Source organism: Stegostoma tigrinum, chromosome 1 (assembly GCF_030684315.1).
Source record: "Stegostoma tigrinum isolate sSteTig4 chromosome 1, sSteTig4.hap1, whole genome shotgun sequence".
Lineage (NCBI taxonomy): Eukaryota > Metazoa > Chordata > Chondrichthyes > Orectolobiformes > Stegostomatidae > Stegostoma > Stegostoma tigrinum.
Window position 1 is genome coordinate 38080083 of NC_081354.1, and position 21251 is coordinate 38101333.

At 40.9% G+C, this 21251-nt stretch overlaps 1 protein-coding gene across 16 annotated transcripts in view; it reads right to left on the bottom strand.

Moving 5' to 3' along the window:
- Positions 1 to 21251, bottom strand: part of rapgef2b (Rap guanine nucleotide exchange factor 2b) — a 387135-nt gene that overhangs the window by 76366 nt on the left and 289518 nt on the right. For all 16 annotated transcript variants that reach the window (XM_048527135.2, XM_048527035.2, XM_048527046.1 and 13 more), the window contains 4 exons: positions 19423 to 19530; positions 19105 to 19308; positions 16684 to 16792; positions 14647 to 14890 (listed from right to left, as the gene is read on the bottom strand). In XM_048527135.2, coding sequence (XP_048383092.1) covers positions 14647 to 14890; positions 16684 to 16792; positions 19105 to 19308; positions 19423 to 19530 — 665 coding nt within the window. The remainder of the gene's footprint in view (positions 1 to 14646; positions 14891 to 16683; positions 16793 to 19104; positions 19309 to 19422; positions 19531 to 21251) is intronic.

Below are 21251 nucleotides of genomic sequence, written 5' to 3' on the forward strand. Positions count from 1 at the left end.
AATTTTTTATATCATATAATCAATTACTGCTAATATTACATTATTTTTCCCAAAATGGGTACAGCCACAATATCTGCAATCTGAAGTATGTAGAAACTCATGAACTAAGAGCAAAAGCAGGCCATACAGATCTTCAAGTTTGCTCTATCGTTCAATTTGATCACGATATTCAGCTTCTACTCCACTTACCTGCCTGTCCCAACCCTCCGTTATCACTAGATTCCCTGGGAGATCAAAAATCTGTCTACCTCAGCCTTGAATATATTCAAAGATGAAGCATCCATAACCTGGGAGTTGAGAAAATTGCGAATCTTCATAACTTCTTTGGGCATTAATTGCTCTTTCTGTCTATGGTTAAGTTGTGCTATTGCTTTTAATTTCCAAGTCAATGTTAATAACAGTACATTGTCACTTTCTGTGCTGCTAGACTTCTAGAATGGAACTCCTAGAAACAGCCACACTTTTCACTTCAATAATTAGTTTCAGTGATCTTTCCAAAAATGAACATATGTGCAGACATTAGATTAAATACAATATTCCCATGTAAAAATCACTAATCACATTCTTCCATTTGCCAGAAGAAAAGTCAATATGAGGACAATAGTATTTTTAAAATGACTTGGTGAAGGAAGTAGGGAAAAAAAATACCAGCAAGTCTTGCTATCCTACTTCATTTATGAGAAACTATTTTATTCAGCTTGAGAATGGAGGAGAATACCAAACAAATATTTTCAACACAAATAATAAAGAGTTCAACAATTAAAAAAAATTAATTCAAAAAGTTAATGCAAATTTCTTTTTTTTTAAAAGAATTATAAACATGCTAGAAGCTTGGAAAATATTAGGGGCCACAAGATTAACCAGTGGTGAAAGATTTCAAAGCAAAAAATAAATGCAAACCTACAAACAGACTTAAGGAGTTTTATAATGAAATTAATTATTTGATCCTTAGAAGTAAACAAAGACAAAAACTATCAACAGGAAATTCAGCTTTTCAATTTTAACTGCATTCCTTCTTTAAAATCAACTGGCTGGTCACAATTCATCTACAGAAAACAAATGTTAAAATTGAAGTAAGCACTATTAATAAGGCCCATTTAAACATATGGAGTCATTAAATCAATGCAGCCACAAATTTCCGTGTTTAGAATGTACACTAAGGCTGTTGTTCTGCAGAACTAAAAAGGTGAATGTCACGTAGAGAAAAAATTCCTTGATGCCTTTGAGTTAACGGAACAGTTACTCCAATATGGTCATTGAATTTTTACACAAATAGCCCCTGAAACAATGGTTTTCAGGTAAAAGGAAGAGAAACAAATTACTGGCCAACAGAAAAATATGGCATTTTGTGTCATCAATATACATTTAAAAAGAAAAGGAACCAATGCCAGCTGGGCCAAACATTGGTTAATTTGGATTATTTCAAGTCTAAATTCAATGTCAATAGACTAAAGAACTCTCTGAAGCAACTCCTACTCAGACAGTGCTTCTCAGTCAATCTGGCAATATTCCAATGAACTTGAACCGCAGAACGCCTGCTCTGCCCTTAAACCCATCAAAAAGAGATTAAAACAACAGTGTGGAGCTGGAGGAACACAGCAGCAAAGAAGCAGGAAAGTTGATGTTTCGGGTTGGGACCATTCTTCAGAAATGGGGAGGGAGAAGGGAGTTGATGGGGTGGGGGTGGGGCTGGGGCAGGTAGGTGGTACGGTGATAGGTGGGTGCAGGTCAGGAGTGGTGGGGATTGGTCAGTGGGATAGGAGGGACGGATAGGTGGGAGAGAAGAAGATGGACAGGTTATGTCAGGTCAAACAGGGAGGGTTGGACATCAGATGAGGCCGGGGGTGGAAGATTTTAAAACTGGTTAATTCCATATTTAGACCATCGGGCCCTAAGGTTCTGAGGTGGAATATGAGACGTTGCTCCTCCAGTTTGCAGGTGGTGTCATTGTGGCACTGGAGGAGGCCCAGGATGGACATGTCACCCAGGGAGTGGGAAGGAGAGTTTAAATGGTTGGTGACTGGAAGGTGCTGTTGTTTGCTGCATACAGAGCGAAGATGCCCTACAAAATGGTCTCCAAGTCTATGCTTGGTCTCACCAATATAGAGAGGGCCACATCGGGAGCAGTGGAAGTTGACAGGTATGCAGATGAACCCCTGTCCAATATGATAGGTTTGTTTTGGGCCTTGAATGGAGGTAAGGAAGGAGGTGTAGGGGCAAGTGCAGTGCTTCCTGTGGCTGCAGAGAAAAGTGCCAGGTGTGGGGGGGTTAATGGGGACTGTGGAGCGGTTGAGTGAGTTGCAGAGAGTCCAGGCCCTATGAAAGGCAGATGGGGGTGGGGAAGGAAATATTTCTTTGGTTGCAGCGTCGGATTGCAGGTGGCAGATAATGATACGCTGGAGTGAATGTTGGTGGGGTGATGTGTAAGGACAAGGGGGAATTCTGTCTTTATTTTTGTTAGGGAGGGGGGTGTGAGGGTAGAAGTGTGGGAAGTGCAAGAGATGCAGTTGAGGGTATTTTTGATCCCTGGATGGGGCAAGTTATAGTCCTTGAAATAGCAGGACATCTAGGATGCTCTGTCTTGCAAAGCGGAGGAATTAGGAGTAGGGGATCGCAATCTTGCAAGAGGGTGGGTGAGAAGAGGTATGGTCCAGGTAGCTGTGGGAGTCGGTGACCATGAAACAGATGTCGGTTTTGAGGCGGTCACCAGAGATGGAGACAGAGGGGTCCAGAAAGGAGAAGGAAATATCAGAGATGGTCCAGGTGAATTTGAGGTTGTGGTGAAAGGTGTTAGTAAAGTTGATGAACTGTTCGAGCTCCTCATTCTACACAAGGCAGCGCTGATGTAGTATTCAATATAGTGGAGTAAGATGTGGGGGATAATGCCAGTCTAACGGTGGCAACAAGAATGGTTTGAGGATACGATGATGGAATCTAGGAGCTACTAATGTCCAAGGGCAAGATGCTCCTCAGCTAGAAAAAAAACCCACCAAACCTCCAGGGAAAGAAAGCAGGTTTACTGGCAAATAAATGCCAAGGCTGACCTCCTAACTAAAACAATCAGACAGTAGTTGGAAGGAACACAGGAAATCTAGCAACTCACTAACAGCTATGGTGTGCTTGAATTCTTCAGTGTAGACAAGACAACCTGCGACCCAAACATCCAAATGACTTAGCTGAGGGCTAAGAATGGACTGGTGCTCATAAACAGACACAGTCAGTGCTCACTGGATAGAGCATTTGATGAATCTCCTCAACTGAATCAATATGCAGTATATATTTTAAATCATGTAAATCAATAAGTAGAGCTTGAATTGATGCTGGGGCAAGCAGTAGCAGGTTCAAGCACAATATTAACTAAGAACATTAAGCCTTAAAAATACAGAAAGCTGTTACTTTCAGGAAGGAGAGATCACATTTCAGGTGAGACACAGCCAAAGCAAGTATATAGCTCAGGGAACCTGGAGGTTGCTCAGGAACTTGGCAGAGAAGGAAGCTTTTTGCTTCATAGTTTGTAAGGTGTCGGGGCCAAGCACCAAAGTGACACCATCGAACTGAGAGTTCACTGGTTGGTCATAGCTGCTAATTTTACTATCTATTACAGATTAATTAAAAATTAAAGGTAAACAGGAGAAATATTTACAGGTTATAAACTAAAGGACCAATGTGAGACTTTTAAGAAGATAAATTAAGAACTTGGGAAATAAAATAAATGTAGGCCCAGGTTATGTGTTGTAACTGCATGATCTAACAGCTGCTGGACCTACTGTGGTTCGTAGTTACCACATCTGTAGCAAGCGTTGTTTGCTTGAATAACAACAGCTCAGAATTGATGAGCTGAAGTCTGAGCTTCAAACACTAACACATCAGGGAGGGAGAAACACTACATGGACTCAGTATTTCAGGAGGCAGTCACATCTGTAGACAAATTCCCTTGAATTCAGTGGTCAAGGACAAGAGGGTGTCACTGTGAGTGATGCAGGTAGAGGGATCCAGGAAATTAGTGCTGAAGGAGCCTCAGCACTTGAGCTTGTCCAGCAAGTGTGAGATTCTTGCTCACCGAGTGGACGAGGATGGGGGCACGGGGGGTTGTAGGGAGGATGAACAAACTGACCACAGCAACATGGTATAGGGAGCCCTACAAGAGGGAGGAGAGAGATGTAATTATAAATCAGGGATTGTACAGTCAGGAGAATAGACACTGGTTCTCCACATCTAGGACTGAGAGTCCCAAAGGCTGGTTGCCAGCCTGGTACCCACATTCATGACATCTCATCTGGGCGAGGGAGGAAAGATCCAGTTATCGTGGTTCACATAGGTACTAACAATACAGGCGGAAGGAGGAAAGAGGTTTTGCTGAGAGAATATAGGCAGCTAGGGGCTACATTAAAAAGCAAAACCAAAAAGGTAATAATCTTCAGATTACAATGTAAGGCATGAGCTAATTGGCACAGGCTCAACAAGATGAAAAAAGTAAAAAAGTGTGGCTCAAAGATTGGTGTGGGAAAAAATTCATGGGACAATGGGACCACTTCTGGAGAAGGGAGCTGTTATGATAGGACAGGCTTTATCTGACTCATGTTGTGCCTAGAGTCTTGTGAATTGCGTAACTACGCCTTAAGTATCACTAATGTGCCTGCTTCCAGCAACTCCACTGGCAATGTACCCACCATCCACTGTTAGAAAAATGCTCCCCACACTTCTCTCCTAAACTTCCCCTCACACCTAAACCTGTGCCATTTTGTAGTTGACCCTTCCACCTGGGAAAAAGCCTCTATCATATCAACTCTATCTATCTCTGCCTCTCTTAATTTTGTAGACTTCTACCATGTAACAGTGTCATACAGAACTGAAACAGACCCTTTGGGCCAACTAGTCCACACCAACCATGCTCCCAAACTAAACTAGCCGCACTTGCCTGCACTTGGCCTATATTCCTCCAAACGTTTCCTATTCACGGACATATCCAAATGCCTTTTAAATGTTGTAACTGTACTCGCATCCACTCTTCCTCTGTTAGTTCATTTCACACATGAATCACTGTGTAAGAAAGTTCTGTCTTTTCACTGAAAGCAACTTGTGTTTATCCAACCTCTCCTCATATCTAAAACCCTCCAGAACAGACAACATCCTGGTAAACATTCTCTGCACCCACTCCAAAACATCCACGTCCTTCCAGTTGAGTGGCAACCAAAATTGCCAATATTCCAAATGTGGCCTAAAGTTTTATACAGTTGTAACGTAACTTACTAATTTTTATATTTGATGCCCCAGTCGATGAAGGCAAGTTAGCTGTATGCTTTCTTGATCACTTTATCCACCTGTGATGCCACTTTCAGGCATCTGTGGACCTGTACGCCCAGATCCTGCTGTATGTCAATACTCCGAAGGGTTCTGGCATTTATTGTATAATTCTCACCTGAATTTGATTTTCCAAAATGCACCAGCTCCCATATGTCCAGATTAAACTCTATCTACCATTTCCCTGCCCAAATCCATAATCTATCTATATCCGGCTATATCTTTTGACAATCCTCTCCAATATCTGCAACACTGCCAATTTTGGTGTCATCTGCAAACTTGCTCATCAGACCATCTACATTTGCCTCCAGATCATTTGTGTATGTTATAGCAAAGGTCCCAGCATTGATCCCTGAAGAACACCACTAGCAACTGATCTGCATTCTAAAAAGCACACTTCCACCGCTATTCTGTTTTCTCTGACCAAGCCAGATCCGTATTCCTCTAGCCAGCACACCCCAAATCCCATGAAACTCCAGCCAAGGTACTTTATCATATGCCTCATTAAAGTCTATTTAGAGATTACGCACTGCCATTCCCTTATCAATCATTCTTATCACCTCCTAAAAAACTCCATCACATTGGTGAGACATGGCCTTCCCTGCAGAAACCCATGCTGCATATCACTAGCAAGTCCATTTGCTTCCAAATATGAATAAATCCTGTCTCTCAGTATCTTGTCAACAGCTTCCCCACCACTGATGTCAGACTAACTAGCCTGTGACTAACTGGACTTTCGCAGTTTCCCTTCTTAAGCAAAGGAACAACACTGGTCATTCTCTAGTCATCTGGAACCTTGCCTGAGGCCAACAACAATGCAAAGACATCTGTTAAAGCTGCAGTTATTTCCTGCCTTGTTTCCCACGGTATCCTGAGATAAATTCTATCTGGCCCTGGGGATGTGTCCACTTTAATGCATTTCGAGACATCCAACACTACTTCCTTCATTATGTTGACTTGCCCAAGAGTATTCACGCTCGTTTCCCTAATCTCAATATCCTACACGTCCCTCTCTTTGATGAATGCCTGTGTAAAGTACTCATTAAGGATCTCACCCATTTCTTCTGGCTCCACACACAACCTCCTTCCTTTATCCTCGAGTGGGCCTACTCTTTCCCTAGCTACCCCCTTGCTACTAATCTAAGTATGGAATGCCTTGGGAATCTCTTTAACCCTGCAGGCTACAGGCATTTCATGACCTTTTAGCCCTCCTAACTCCCTGTTTGAGGTCCTTCCAACTTTTTGATATTCTTCATGTACTTCATCTGTTTTTAGTCGCCTAGACCTGAGGTATGCTTCCTTTTCTTTTTGACTAAGCTGATGATTTTCCCTGTCATCCAAGGTTCCCAAATCCTTTCATTCTTGTCCTTCATTTTAACAGAAACACACAGTCCTGCACTCTAATCAACTGGTCTTAAAAGACTCCCACATGTCAGTTGTGGATTTATCCTCAAAACATTGTCCCCAATCCACATTCTTCGATTCTTGCCTATTTCGATTACAGATGGACTTACCCCAACTTAACACTTTCATTCAAGGTCCCTATTGTCCTTATCCAAAAACTTACAGAATTACGGTCACTATTCCCAAAAGGCTCCCCCATTGAAACTTTGATCACCTGGTTGGGCTCATTTCCCAATACCAAGTCCAGTATGGCCCCCTTCCTTGTTGGGCTATCCACAAACAGTTTCATAATATCTTCCTGGGCACACGTAATAAATTACTGCTCATCTACACTCTTAGCACTAAGTAAGTTCCAGTCAATATGGCGGGGGGGGGGGGGGGGGCAGTTAAGATTACCCACCACAACAACCCTGTTACTTTCACATCCTTCTTGAATCTGACTACGTATCTCTTCCTCTATTCCCTGCTGGGAGGTCTGCAGCACAATTTCAACATTGTGATTGCATCCTTCGTATTCCTGAGGTCTACCCATAATGCCTTGCTGCAAGTTACCTCCACAACACAGCTGTGATACGCTCCCTAACCAGTAATGCAACTCCCCACCATTTTCGCCTCCCCCTCTGTCTTGTCTCAAACATGGACTTCCTGGAACATTAAGCTGCCCATCTGTCCCTCTTCCAACCATGTCTCTTTGACAGCAACAACATAGTGGTGGTGTTCAGTGGGTGCAGTTGCATGGAAAATTATAGGCAAAGTTAGAGAGGTTAGGATAGCAGAGGTTATTAAAGTTTCTAGAACAGGTCATGGGATAGAAAATTTGGGAAGGTTCAGGAATTTGACTTCAGGAAAAACACATAATGGGACATCTATGAGTCAATGAGGTGTGAGGGTGCTGCACAAAAATGCACGCGGTACATGGAATAAGGTCAATGAGCATGTCATGCAGATTGAAATTAGTGGGTACAATGTTGTCAGTATCACTGAGATGTGGCTACAAGGGAATCAGGGATGAAAACTAAATATCTAAGGATACAAGTCCTCTTGAAAAACAGGCAGGTAGTCACAGAGGGCATAGCTGCCTTGACAGTAAGAAATGAAACTAAATTATAGCAACAAGTGGTATGGAGTTGGATGGCATGAAATCTGTGTGGGTAGACTTGAGGAATCAGGAAAGGTTTAAAACAAAAAGACTTTGATGGGTGTTATATATAGGCCTCCTGGAAGCTGTCAAGGTGTTGGTCAGAAAATAACTGAGGAGCTAAAAAGAGATATGCAAGAAAGGATAATTATAGGGTACTTTAACATGCAGTCATACTGGGAAAATCAGGTTGGAGGGGATTTTTCCTTATATGAGTCTTAATGGTCTATCCTGGATCCTTAGGCAATGACCCATGGTTTGGACTCATGAGTCACTGGGAACATCCTAACTGCATTTATCCTGTACAGTCCTTTTAGAATTTTATAATTTGTATGAGACCTCCTAAGCTTCAGTGAATACAGTTCTAACTGAACCAGTCTTCCTTCATATGTCAGGTTGATTATTGCATTTGCACTCCCTCCATAGCAAAAATATCTTTGAGACTAAAACTGTGTACAATACTCTAGATGTGATCTCATCAAGGTTGTGTACAACTGTATATCTTCTATACTCATTTCCTCTCACTATGAAAAGCAATGTGCTATTTGCTTCTTCAACACCTGTACGCTTACTTTCAGCAAGTGGTAGACAAGGACACTGGGTCTCACTACACCTCCCCTCTTTCCCAATCCATTGGTAATCAGATAATAATCTACCTTCATGTTTTTGTTACTAAAGTAGATAACGCTTATTCATCCACATTATACTTGATCTGCAAAGCATATGCACACTCACTCAACTTGTTCAGATCACATCGAAGAATCTCTGCATTGTCCTCACAGTTCACCCTCCCACCAGCTTTGTGTAATCTGCAATACTGGAGGTATTACATTTAGTTTCCCTATCTAAATCATAAATAAATATTGCGAATTGTTGGGTCCAAGCGCTGATCTCAGTGATACTACACTAGTCATTGACTGCCACTTGGAAAAAGACTCATTTATTATTCCTACTCTTTGTTTCCAATCTGCTAACCAGTTCTCTATCCATGTCAGTACAATAGCCCCAGCCCCATACATTTTAATTTTATAGGCTAGTCTCTTATGTAAGACCATAAAGAAAGCTTTCTGCAAGTTCAAGTAAACCAATCAGGCAGCAACACAAACAATTAACCATTAATACAGTGAGTTCAATCATTTCTTGATATTAAACAGAGTGAACTGAATAAGCTGAGGAGTGGCACGTGTGATGACAAGAAGCTCAGGAGGAAGCAGAAATAGGATCTTCCTCTTGGAAACTCTGGCTGATAACCACCAAGGTTATTTATTATCTTTTCCATTCATATTCTGCATTCCATATTGTTCAGGAAGGGAACATTCGCAGATTTCTTTCAGTCAACTGCTTAATTATCAACCAGGATGAACATGTCTGGACTGCAAAGATATGATCTGATTAACAGATGGTGGGATTTCTTAACCCATGCTGGTCTTATTCTTTGTCGTGAATTTAGCCCTGTTTTGTAGCTCCATTAGGCTGGTGCCTCAACTTTATATATGTCTGGTTCCGCTCCTGATATGCTTCCTGCACTCTTCTTTGAAGTAGATCTGGTCTCCTGGCCTGATGGCAGTGTGAAGGATATACTAGCCTAAAAGGCCATATATTTTGGCTGAATATAATTTAGTCACCATTAATATCAACACAATAACATCATGAATGTAGAGTTCAAACTGCTAGCTCTAAACTGATTCTATTTGATATGGTGATAGAGCTGTGTAACGTTATGCAGACTGTCCTTGGTGTAAAGACAAACCCAGTTTCCACAAGGGCTACACTGAAGTCATTCTTACTAACAGACAGATAGATCAGTGAGCTTTAGTGAGCATGAGATCAAGGAAACTTCTTCCACATGTTGGACCACTACCTGCCACATGCTTAAGTCTACTAACTACGTCCTGCAGAATTCAACCAGCTTGTCAATAAATAGGTTCTCATTTAAGTTGTGGTCGCATAAAGAGAGACAAGACGTGAAACAAGGTTCTTGTAGGTATTAATAGTCAAGTCAGAGTTAGGTTCCTGCAAACATTTTTGCTCAAAATAAATACTGTATTGACTGAAATACTGTTGAGGTTGGTTGGCTCGCTGAGCTGATTTGTTGCTCTGCGGATGTTTCTTTACCATACTGGGTAACATCATTAGTGCAGCCTCCAATGAAACTTAGCGAGCCAACCAACTGCAACACCCACAACCCGATTTACAAATCTACTTCAAAACCTTAGGAGATTGAAATACTATTCATTACAGATGTGTTTATTCAAAGCTGCAATAGCCTGCAGAACAGAAGACAGCGAGTGGTAGTAGAAGGAAAATATTCTGCCTGGAAGTCAGTGGTGAGTGGAGTTCCACAGGGCTCTGTCCTTGGGCCTCTACTGTTTGTAATTTTTATTAATGACTTGGACGAGGGAATTGAAGGATGGGTCAGCAAGTTTGCAGACGACACAAAGGTCGGAGGTGTCGTTGACAGTGTAGAGGGCTGTTGTAGGCTGCAGCGGGACATTGACAGGATGCAGAGATGGGCTGAGAGGTGGCAGATGGAGTTCAACCTGGATAAATGCGAGGTGATGCATTTTGGAAGGTCGAATTTGAAAGCTGAGTACAGGATTAAGGATAGGATTCTTGGCAGCGTGGAGGAACAGAGGGATCTTGGTGTGCAGATACATAGATCCCTTAAAATGGCCACCCAAGTGGACAGGGTTGTTAAGAAAGCATATGGTGTTTTGGCTTTCATTAACAGGGGGATTGAGTGTAAGAGTCGTGAGATCTTGTTGCAGCTCTATAAAACTTTGGTTAGACCGCACTTGGAATACTGCGTCCAGTTCTGGGCGCCCTATTATAGGAAAGATGTGGATGCTTTGGAGGGTTCAGAGGAGGTTTACCAGGATGCTGCCTGGACTGGAGGGCTTATCTTATGAAGAGAGGTTGACTGAGCTCGGTCTCTTTTCATTGGAGAAAAGGAGGAGGAGAGGGGACCTAATTGAGGTATACAAGATAATGAGAGGCATAGATAGAGTTGATAGCCAGAGACTATTTCCCAGGGCAGAAATGGCTAGCACGAGGGGTCGTAGTTTTAAGCTGGTTGGTGGAAAGTATAGAGGGGATGTCAGAGGCAGGTTCTTTACGCAGAGAGTTGTGAGAGCATGGAATGCGTTGCCAGCAGCAGTTGTGGAAGCAAGGTCATTGGGGTCATTTAAGAGACTGCTGGACATGTATATGGTCACAGAAATTTGAGGGTGCATACATGAGGATCAATGGTCGGCACAACATTGTGGGCTGAAGGGCCTGTTCTGTGCTGTACTGTTCTATGTTCTATGTTCTAAAACATCACTAACCATAAAATAAACACTGTACAGTTAGCAAGCAAGGGGTGGTATGTTGGCTTAGGGGCTAGCACTGCTGTCTCAGAGAACCAGCGATCCAGGTGTGATCCCAGCCTTGGGCAACTGTGTTGAGTTTGCACATTCCCTCTGTGTCTGCATCTGTTTCCTCTGGATGCTCCGGTTTCCTCCCACAATACAAAAACGTGCAGGTCATGGGATGTGCCAGCTACATGGGAAGCCATGAGAAATGCAGGGTTAAAAGGGATAGGGTAGAGGGGTGGGTCTGGGTAGGATGATCTTTGGAGCGTTGGTGTGGACTTGGGCTGAATGGCCTATTTCCACACTGTTGGGATTCTACGAGCTCACAGCACTAAACAACTTTTAAGCTATTATTAAATTAAAATATTGTACATTCCTAAATACCTGCATTCATAAATAAAATAACCTTTGGGGTAGCACAATGGTTAGCACTGCTGCCTCACAGCGCCAGGGACCCAGGTTCGATTCCAGCCTTGGGCAACTGCCTGTGTGGAGTTTGCACATACTCCCCGTGTCTGTGTGGGATTCCTCTGGGTGCTCCAGTTTCCTCCCACTGTCCAAAGATGTGCAGGTTAGGTGGACTGGCTATGATAAATTGTCCATTGAACCCAGGGATGTTTAGGTTAGACATTGGAAATAGGTCTGGGTGGGATGCTCTTCAGGAGGACAGTGTGGACTTGCTGGGCTGAATGGCCTGTTTCCACACTGTAGGGGTTCTACAGTTCTTAAGAAACATAGAAGAAACGAACACAGGTGTAGTAAATATAGCACCCATGAAAACTTAAACTCAGCTGATGACCAGGCTCCATCTAATGGCAGAAACAGTAAGGTGGAGGGTGGTACATCATTTTACTATCAGATATGCTCAAATACAGTGAAGTATATAATATTGCCATTCTCAGTGCCTTCTTGGGTACAAATGGTACCTGGGTACAAAATCTATTGTACAAAGTAGAAAGATAAAGATTCAAAGTGCACATTTAAAATGGAAATCTGAACAATAACACACAATGGAAATTTAAAAGACAAGAAGAGAATGTGGGAACAAGAGCTGGCAAGGTGTGATGAGAGGGGAATCAAAAGGGATTCAGGGCAGGGACGCAACAGGATGAAGACTGGAGGCCTCTGAGTATGGGACTAGAAACAACGTCGTGAAGTCACGTAGTCATCTGAACAATGATAAACTGAAACTTAAATCGTTAAATAGAGTGATAGAGATATACAGCATGGAAACAGACCTTTTGGTCCAACTCATCTATGCCAACCAGATATCCTAAATAAATCTAATTAACCCACCTCCCTGTAAACCCTTCCTATTCATATAAGCATCCAGATGCCTTTTCAATGTTGTGATTGTACCAGCGTCCACGACGTGTTCTGGCAGCTCATTCCATATTTGCACCACTCTCTATGTGAAAAAGTTTCCCCTTAGATCCCATTTAAATCTTTCCCCTCTCACCTTAAACCTGTGTCGCCCTAGTTTTTGACATGCCTACACCAAGGAAAAGACCTTGTCTATTTACCCTCTCCATGCCTCTCATCATTTTATAAACCTTTACAAAGTCATCCCTCAGCCTCTGACACTCCAGGGAAAACAGCCCCAGTCTATTCAGCATCTTCTAGTTGCTCAAACACTCCAACTCTGGCAACACCTTTGTAAATCTTTTCTGAACCATTTCACAACATCCTTCACATAGCAGGTAGACCGTAACTGCACGCAGTATTTCAATAGTGGCTTAATCAATGTCCTGTACAACTGCAATATGACCTACCAACCCCTATTAACAATGCCCTCACCAATAAAAAGCAAGCATACCAAATGCCTTCTTCACTATCCTATGAACCTGCAAATCCACTTTTAGGAACTGTGAACAGCACTCCAAGGTCCCTTTGCTCAGCAACACTCCCCAAGACTTTACCATTAAGTGTACAAGTTCTGCTCTGATTTGCCTGTTCAAAGTGCAGCACCTCACAATTATCTAAATTAAACTACATCTGCTGCTCCTCAGCCTATTGGCACTTCGGACCAAGGCCCCGTTGTACTCTGAGATAACATTCTTTGCTGTCCACTAACCTGTTGTCCCCTGAAAACTTACTGATCATACCTCCTATGCTCACATCCAAATCATTTATATACATGACGAAAAGCAATGTACCCAGCATTGATCTTTGTGGCACACTGCTGGTCGCAGGCCTCTCAGTCTGAATAGCAACCCACCACCACCATCCTCTGTCTTCCACCTTCGAGCCAGTTCTGTATCCAATAGCTAGTTCTTCCTCTATACTGTGAGATTTAAATTTGCTAACCAGTCTTCCATGAGGAACCTTATCAAATGCTTTACTGAAGTCGAGACACATCACGTCCACCGCTCTGCCTTCATCCATCCTCTTTATTACTTCTTCAAAAATCACAATCAAGTTTGACAGACACTATTTCCCATGCACAAAGTCATACTGACTAGCCTTAATCAGTCCTTGTCTTTCCAAATACATGTAAACCCTATCCCTCAGGATCCACTCCATCAACTTGCCCACCACCACTCCATCAACTTGCCCACCACCGATGTCAGGCTCACCAGTCTATAGTTCCTTGGCTTTTCCTTACCACCTTTCTTAAATAGTGGCACCAGGTTAGCCAATCTCCAATCTTCTCGTACCTTACCTAAGAGGATATTCTTAAAAAATATTACTATTTCTCCCCCATGTTCTCTATCTTCCAAATCCTTCTCCACGGTAATCTCCAATGCAAAATACTTTCTTAGTATCTCCTTCCATCTCTTGTGGTTCTACAAATAGGTGGCCTTGCTCATCTTTATGGGTCGCTAACCAAACTGCATGTTGTTTGTAATAGGCAGAATATAGATTGTAACAACCAGTCTACACTTGCAAAATCCAAAACAAAATGGTTACTGTTTGATAGGATTTGCAACTGAGTAGCACCTGCTGAACAATTCAATTGTGGTAACAATTACATTAACCACCAATTTAAAATAATCAATCCAGCTCATAAAATGGCTCATTTACACTTGCTCGAACCGCATGCATTCACATGCACTTACCCATTCACTGAAAAGAAAAGGAATATGTTCAAGATCTGTGCCTTTCTGGACTACCCTGGAGCTTAGGGAGCCTACAGTTTCCCTTTTCTCCTCCAAGGTAATGATGCCGCTAATCAGGAACAACTTTTCAATCAGTCAATCAACACTCTTTTCTCCTGCTGAATAATTTGGCATTACTGTGTTTATTGTGATGAGCACAAGATGAACACCTTCAGCGATGTGTCTCTCTTTACAGCAACGCGTCTCTCTTTTCAGCAACTTACGTGAACTATTGATTACTAACTTGAGGAACAGAGATTTTTTGTGTTGTCATTATGTAGCCGTACCTTATTCTCAAACACATTTCTGAAAACATTTTCAATGAAATTCACAACAAAACGTCTCAACTTACTTGTAGGGTTTTTGTGGAAGGATACTGATTCTAGTTTTGCCCAATATTTTCTTCAGTTTATTTCGTCCAGTCACTGTGTTTGCCTTTGTTTTCTTACTTGCTTTATCTAATCCAATCACTTGTTCAACATCCGCTGCCAGGTCAGGAATGGAATAACGGCTTCCTTTCTTCTCGCCAATCTTTGGTAAGTGTGGAGCACCATTTCTCTTCTCTTCTGTGAGCCTAGACAGAAGTTCTTTAAACACTGTTGGAGAAGTATAAAATTTAGTCACAGGTTTTCTGATTGTTAGTCAATTCTTTGACTTTTTGAAAAAGGAGCTACTACTATAACATTCACTAATTATTCTCAATAATGTTACATTCTGCATATAGCACTAATTCCCAAATTGTGGGTTGACAACCCTAATTGGAGTCAGAGAAAATGTGAATGGGGGCCACAAGTTCCCCTTCCGCTGATGTTACATGCGGGCAGTATACAGACTTCTTCTCAGCTGAAATTATACAATGCTTTATTAGTGCTGTCCATTTCCCCACCTGCAAAGCATATAAAATGTGCAGAATGTACCTTGCGTCTTATTTTATAGTCTGACACTGCGTCCTCCAGTCTCTTGGAATGAAGTCTAACATAAACTGTCTACGCCAAGATAGCAGGCAACTTGCAGTCTGATTAAGCATTTGAATATTTCTGTGGAATTTCATCAATTTAACTCTGTTGCTGAAAGGGATCTCAGCATTATTATTAATAACCAACGTTCATGCTTTCACATATTTCTAAACTTATCATTAGCAAATTCCCCTCCATTATCAATCAGAAACATCACTGGTGCCACAGGTTTGGTCCCTATCAATTTATCTATTTTGCATATAATAATCCTTTGTTTTTTATTATTTCTGTCCTAGTCCATTCTTTCAAATGCTAATGTCAAGTGTCAATAGAAAACTTACAGCATGAACCTGACAGCATCCTCTGATACTTCTTGTAGATTTCAAACTTCAAATCCCTGAAGCCAAGTAATAACCTTATTTGTTGAATTTAAAGTTTCCTTCTTAACACATGGAAAGAACACCTTTTGGTAATGTTTAGCTTTGTATGTGTCTCTCCATAGGTGCATAAGGTGTTTGGCCTGAGGCCAGCTGGTAAAGAAGGTCAGCTGCACAGGGATCCACCTTTTACCTACAGGCATTCATGCTTTGCTCTCTTGTTATATTCAAGAAAGCCATTTGTTGAGGATTGAACTGAAGCCGATCCATACCAACTTTTGTAAGGACTTATTCACAGAGTTATACAGCATAAACATAAAGCTATGATTTTTGGTTTTGAAGGTGCAAGTCTCTAGTAAGTTCCCAATGCCCATTCCTGCTGCATCCAAATAAACATGATTAATATACAAATAATGAGGTAGCTCACCACCATCTTCCTCCTCAAGTGCAGTTAAAGATAGACAGCACAGATTAGTCATTCCAGCATCACCTACTTCTCCAGAATGCATTAAAAAGTTAACCAAAACATCAACTGTGATGAATAATTTTGTGGTGCAGACTTAAGGAAAGACTCAAACTCAAAACTGGTCAATAATTTTGAAGTCATTTGTTGCCAATGAATCACAAACACAGCAAATGAAGTGGAGTCACTCAGAGCCTTTTAGATGCAGCACATATTACTATAAAAGCTTCGGTTTGACAGCAGAAATGATACATGAGGAGTTGATAAATATTTAAAATATTTAACAGCTCAGGTACAAGAAATAAATATTGGACCAAAAAAAAAACCTCAATCTGAACATCTCATAGAACAAAACTAAAGGAAGTAAGGAAACAAGTTATCCATTCAGCCAGGGACGGTACATTTTACAGACATCAAGAAAATAACTTTTTATCCACATTATCTGGTATAGCCCAGAATGCCGCTTAATCATTTCAGTCACCTACATTTTTTTTTAAATGGTCCTGAGAAGTACATCTAGTATGAAAACATATTTAAAACAAACAAATCACGCAAATTGTATCTACGAAATTATCAGTTCATAAAAGACCTACCAAACAAGTTTGTTTTCACAGTGATAGACAAATGAGTATTGTTCCTAAGAATTTCCAATGCTTTTGGCAGCTGAATATTCTCAAAGTTTTGTCCATTGACTTCCATTATCTGAAAAACAGGATAGCTTTTTTTGTCTCATTCATGCCAAACGTGCATTAAATATCAAATCTATGCCATGCATGTTCACAGTAAATGACCTTTGACCTATTTTATATTTTGCCGCTGTTCTTGGTCAGTGAGAAAATCCCAAAAGCCAATTTAATTCCAGAAGAGAATAAGTCATACCTAACCATTTAGTATCATAAAGAATGCCACTAATGAAGCTTAATCTTACTTCACGAGAACAAAATTTGCCTAGATGATTACGGAAAACAGGGAATCATAGCTGAATACATGACATTTGTTTCAATTCACATTTTTCAGTTTTGTAACTGAATTTGATTTATATTGCCATATTGTGATTGTGATGTTTGTACTTACAAAAATATTGTCTTCAACAATATTGTTGCTCTAGAAATGGCAGTTAAAATCAATGGTTACCAGCTTATTAAGTGTAGATACATAGGGTAACTTTTGTCTACTGTCCCAGATCAGTTTAAATTGCGATGGACTGGTACTAATCTTGCCAGACTAGGCTGCAGCAAATAGCACTCAATGCATTAATAGCTTTTCCAATACATACCAATACAAAGGAATTAAGAAACATAGGGAAATTGAAGGAAAATGAAACACCCACATGAAGCCAGGAAGCAAGTGACACAGCAGCAGCAATCAAGCACTTATTAATGGCTGATAACTGGTGAGGGCACTGCATAAGATGGTTGGGAAGGGTTTCCTGTTGTGTCACTTCACAACACCCTCCCTAACTGTCCACATTGCAGTGTGCCTTCATGGCAGTCCATGCAAGTTAATACCTTCACCTGACAGCCATTGATTGTTGCATTTTTTTTTGCTGCGCTACGGAGCAGGTAGGTGCATATTTAGTTAACCTGAATCACTTTAGTATTTTTCATTCAACAATTGTCCTAGAAAGGGCAAAAAAGATAGAAATGGCACAAAGACACATGACAATCAAAGTGCCGAAAGGGAAATAAAACAGTATAGATTTTTTAAAAAATAGTGATTTTCCAATGTCAGCTAACAAAAAGCAGTCCCAAAATTTTCCAGACCTTCAATCATTAGTATCTTCTTGGATATTTTCTGTATTATACATGAACTTTAAAGTGGCAACATGATATGAATAGGTTCGTATAGACAGATATCGAAACCTTTTGAAAAATATACTGCCAAGTGAATAGTCGCCTCAACAAATCTTTATCCTCTGTTCCTCTGAAGACTTAGTTGCAGAAATATATTGGATGGTATAACAGAACCCAGATGTAGCACAAAAAGAATCAAGTGCTTCAAATCTCATCCTTTCTTAGGAGGACAGAAATTCTGGATGTGAGTTTGCTCGCTGAGCTGGAAGGTTCGTTTTCAGACCTCATTCTAGGTAACATCGTCAGTGAGCCTCCGACGAAGCGCTGGTGTTATGTCCGCTTTCTATTTATCTGGTTAGGTTTCCTTGGGTGGGTGATGTCATTTCCTGTTCTTTTTCTCAGGGGATGGTAGATTGATTTGGAACCAATCTACCATCCCCTGAGAAAAAGAACAGGAAAGCTGACAAGACAGTATGAAAGTTTAAAAGCTCCCAGCCTAATCTACTATACCATCTCTTGGAAGCCCAAAGAGTAGAAACCCGAGTTAGAAGGATTGCTACCTTTGCCTGGCAGAACTGAGGTGACCCTGAACGTCAGTTACAGAAAAGAAAACAAGGTGTACACATCTTTGCTCATGAAACAAAGCACTGTGATTGCTTTTTAAGTAATCTAGCAATGTTTTATCTTTGATTAAGTCTTTGTGTTTGTTCATCAGTCTTGTGTGAATCAGGGGTGAACATAAATGTGTTTAAAGCATTGACATTGTTTAGATTACTTTGTTGTTTAATTTTCTCTGTTAAAGTTATTGTGTATTTAATTTTTTTAAAAATACCATTTAGCGTCTGGAGATTAATTATTCAAACGTCTGGGATTAGTTGTTCAAAAGTCTGGCTAGAAACCACTGGAGTGACTACTGGAGATGTTCAATGGTTAATTTTACTTTGTTGTCAATACAAAGGTAGAAAGGCTGGTTTGGTTCAGCTGTCAGTGTAATAAGACTGGCACATATTACATTAACCCTGCTTCATCATTTAAATATTTAATTCTGCATTTGCAAAGCGACACCTCCAAACGATAAGGTCTATGAAACCATCCAACAATAGAAGTGCAATGTGAAACGTTGTCACTTGCTTTCTTTACAAATATATGCATCTATTTTTGAACTTGTGCAGGCATATCATTTTCTCCACAAAAATTAGTTGAAGAGAAAGAAACACAAACCTGATCACCACGTTTCAACCCAGTTTCAGTAGCTTTACTACTAGGCTCTACGCTGTCTATGAAAATCCCAAAACCTTTCTCAGTGCCTCCCAAAAGGATAAATGGCAAAGGAGCTTCCCGTGACGGCTTCATTAGAGTTACTAGTCGCCGCTTGGCCTTAGCTGCACAAGCAATGTTCAACAATCGAAGGTGACCGCCCATTTTCTGCACAACAACAAAAAAGTCCAATCTTCAAACTGAAATCCAACTTCACTTATTTTCAAGTTTTTTTTGATGCAAGTTTAAGACTAATCAAATTATTTAAGTTAGATAACATACCTCTCGCTCCAAATTGTTTTCAAATTCTTCTAGAAATATGGTCATCGCAGAATTTCCTTCAAAATCATTGAAGTGATTGTTTACCCACAGTAATACTACCCGTGTAACCTGTAAAGTATTCACAGAAGTTTATTATCCCCGTTACAGGTACAGCACATTTGATGTATGCAACATATGCTGACTTAACTCCAATTTAGAAAAGTACAAATCTGCAGATGACACTTGATGACTTCAAGTAATTAATCATTTACACCTACTCAAAATTTATGTTTTGGACCTTAATGAAATCGTTTAATTTGAGGTTAGGGTATTGTGAAAGAAGTTATGAGTCAATTTACAATAGTTGATGGCAGAACTGTTAGATTATTTGGAATGGTAGGTTTAACGTACGATGAACGGTTGAAGATCCTGGGATTGTATTCATTAGAGTTGAGAAGGTTGAGGGGAGATCTAATAGAAGCTTACAAGATAATGTATGGCTTTGAAAGGGTGGACTCTGGGAAGTTGTTTCTGTTAGGCGGGGAGACTAGGACCTGTGGGCACAGCCTTAGAATTAGAGGGGGTAAATTTAAAACGGAAATGAGGAGATATTTCTTCAGCCAGAGAGTGGTGGGCCTGTGGAATTCATTGCCATAGAGCACAGTGGAGGCCGAGACATTAAATGTCTTCAAGGCAGAGATTGATAAATTCTTGATCTCACAAGGAATCAAGGGCTACGGGGAGAGTGCAGGGAAGTGGAGTTGAAATGCCCATCAGCCATGATTAAACGGCAGAGTGGGCTTGATGAGCCGAATGGCCTTACTTCTACTCCTATATGTCTTATGGTCTTAAGTGTTTTATATATGTGAAATAATGCATTAACTTCAAATTATAGGAATTAAAAGTACAGTTAGAATTAAAATGTCTCGAATCACTTCAGTTTACTTGTACAGTAATGTGTTTTATAGTCTATTGAAGCTTTAGACCATTTTAAAATTTTCCACCGTTCTTGCCAAGTTAATGGTAGAGATGCTTTCAGAAAGGATGAAATATAGGTAGATGATGGCCTATTGGTATTATCGCCAGACTATTAATCTAGAAATTCAGCTATGTTTTGGGAACACAAGTTTGAATCCTGCCATGGCAGATGGGGAAATTTGAAATCAGTTCTAAAAAAAAATCTGGAATTACGCATTTACTGAAGGCCATGAAACCGTTATTGATTGTTGGAAAGCCTTTTTGGCTGATGAATGTCCTTCAGGGAAGGAAATCTGCCAGCTTCACCTACAGACCAATAGCAATGGGGCCCTCTGAAATGGCTTAGCAAACCGCTCACTTGTATCAATTGCTGCAAAGTTTACTCCCCTCCTGCCTGGATAAGTGCAGCTTCAACAACACTCAAGAAGCGTGACACCATTCGGGACAAAGTAGCCGCTTGACTACCACATTCTCAAACATCCACTCCCTTGCTCAGTAGCCACAGTGCATACTATCTACAAGATGCACTGCAGAAACTCACCAAAGATCCTCAGACAGAACTTCCAAACCCGTTTTCACCTAGAAGAGCATGGGTAGCAGATACATGCTAACAACCACACTTGCAATTGTCCCTCCTAGTCACTCACCATCCTGACATGGAAATAGATTGCCATTCCTTCACTGTTGCTGGGTCAAAATCCTGGAATTCCCTCCCTTATAATATTGGGTCATTTCAGCAAGCAGTTACAACTCAATTATATTACTGAGAGACTGGAGTCATGTGAAGACGCACCTCATAATTATGTTGGATTTCCTCCCCTGAAGTACATTATGGTACCAGAAGGGTTTTACAACAATGCATAGCTTAATGA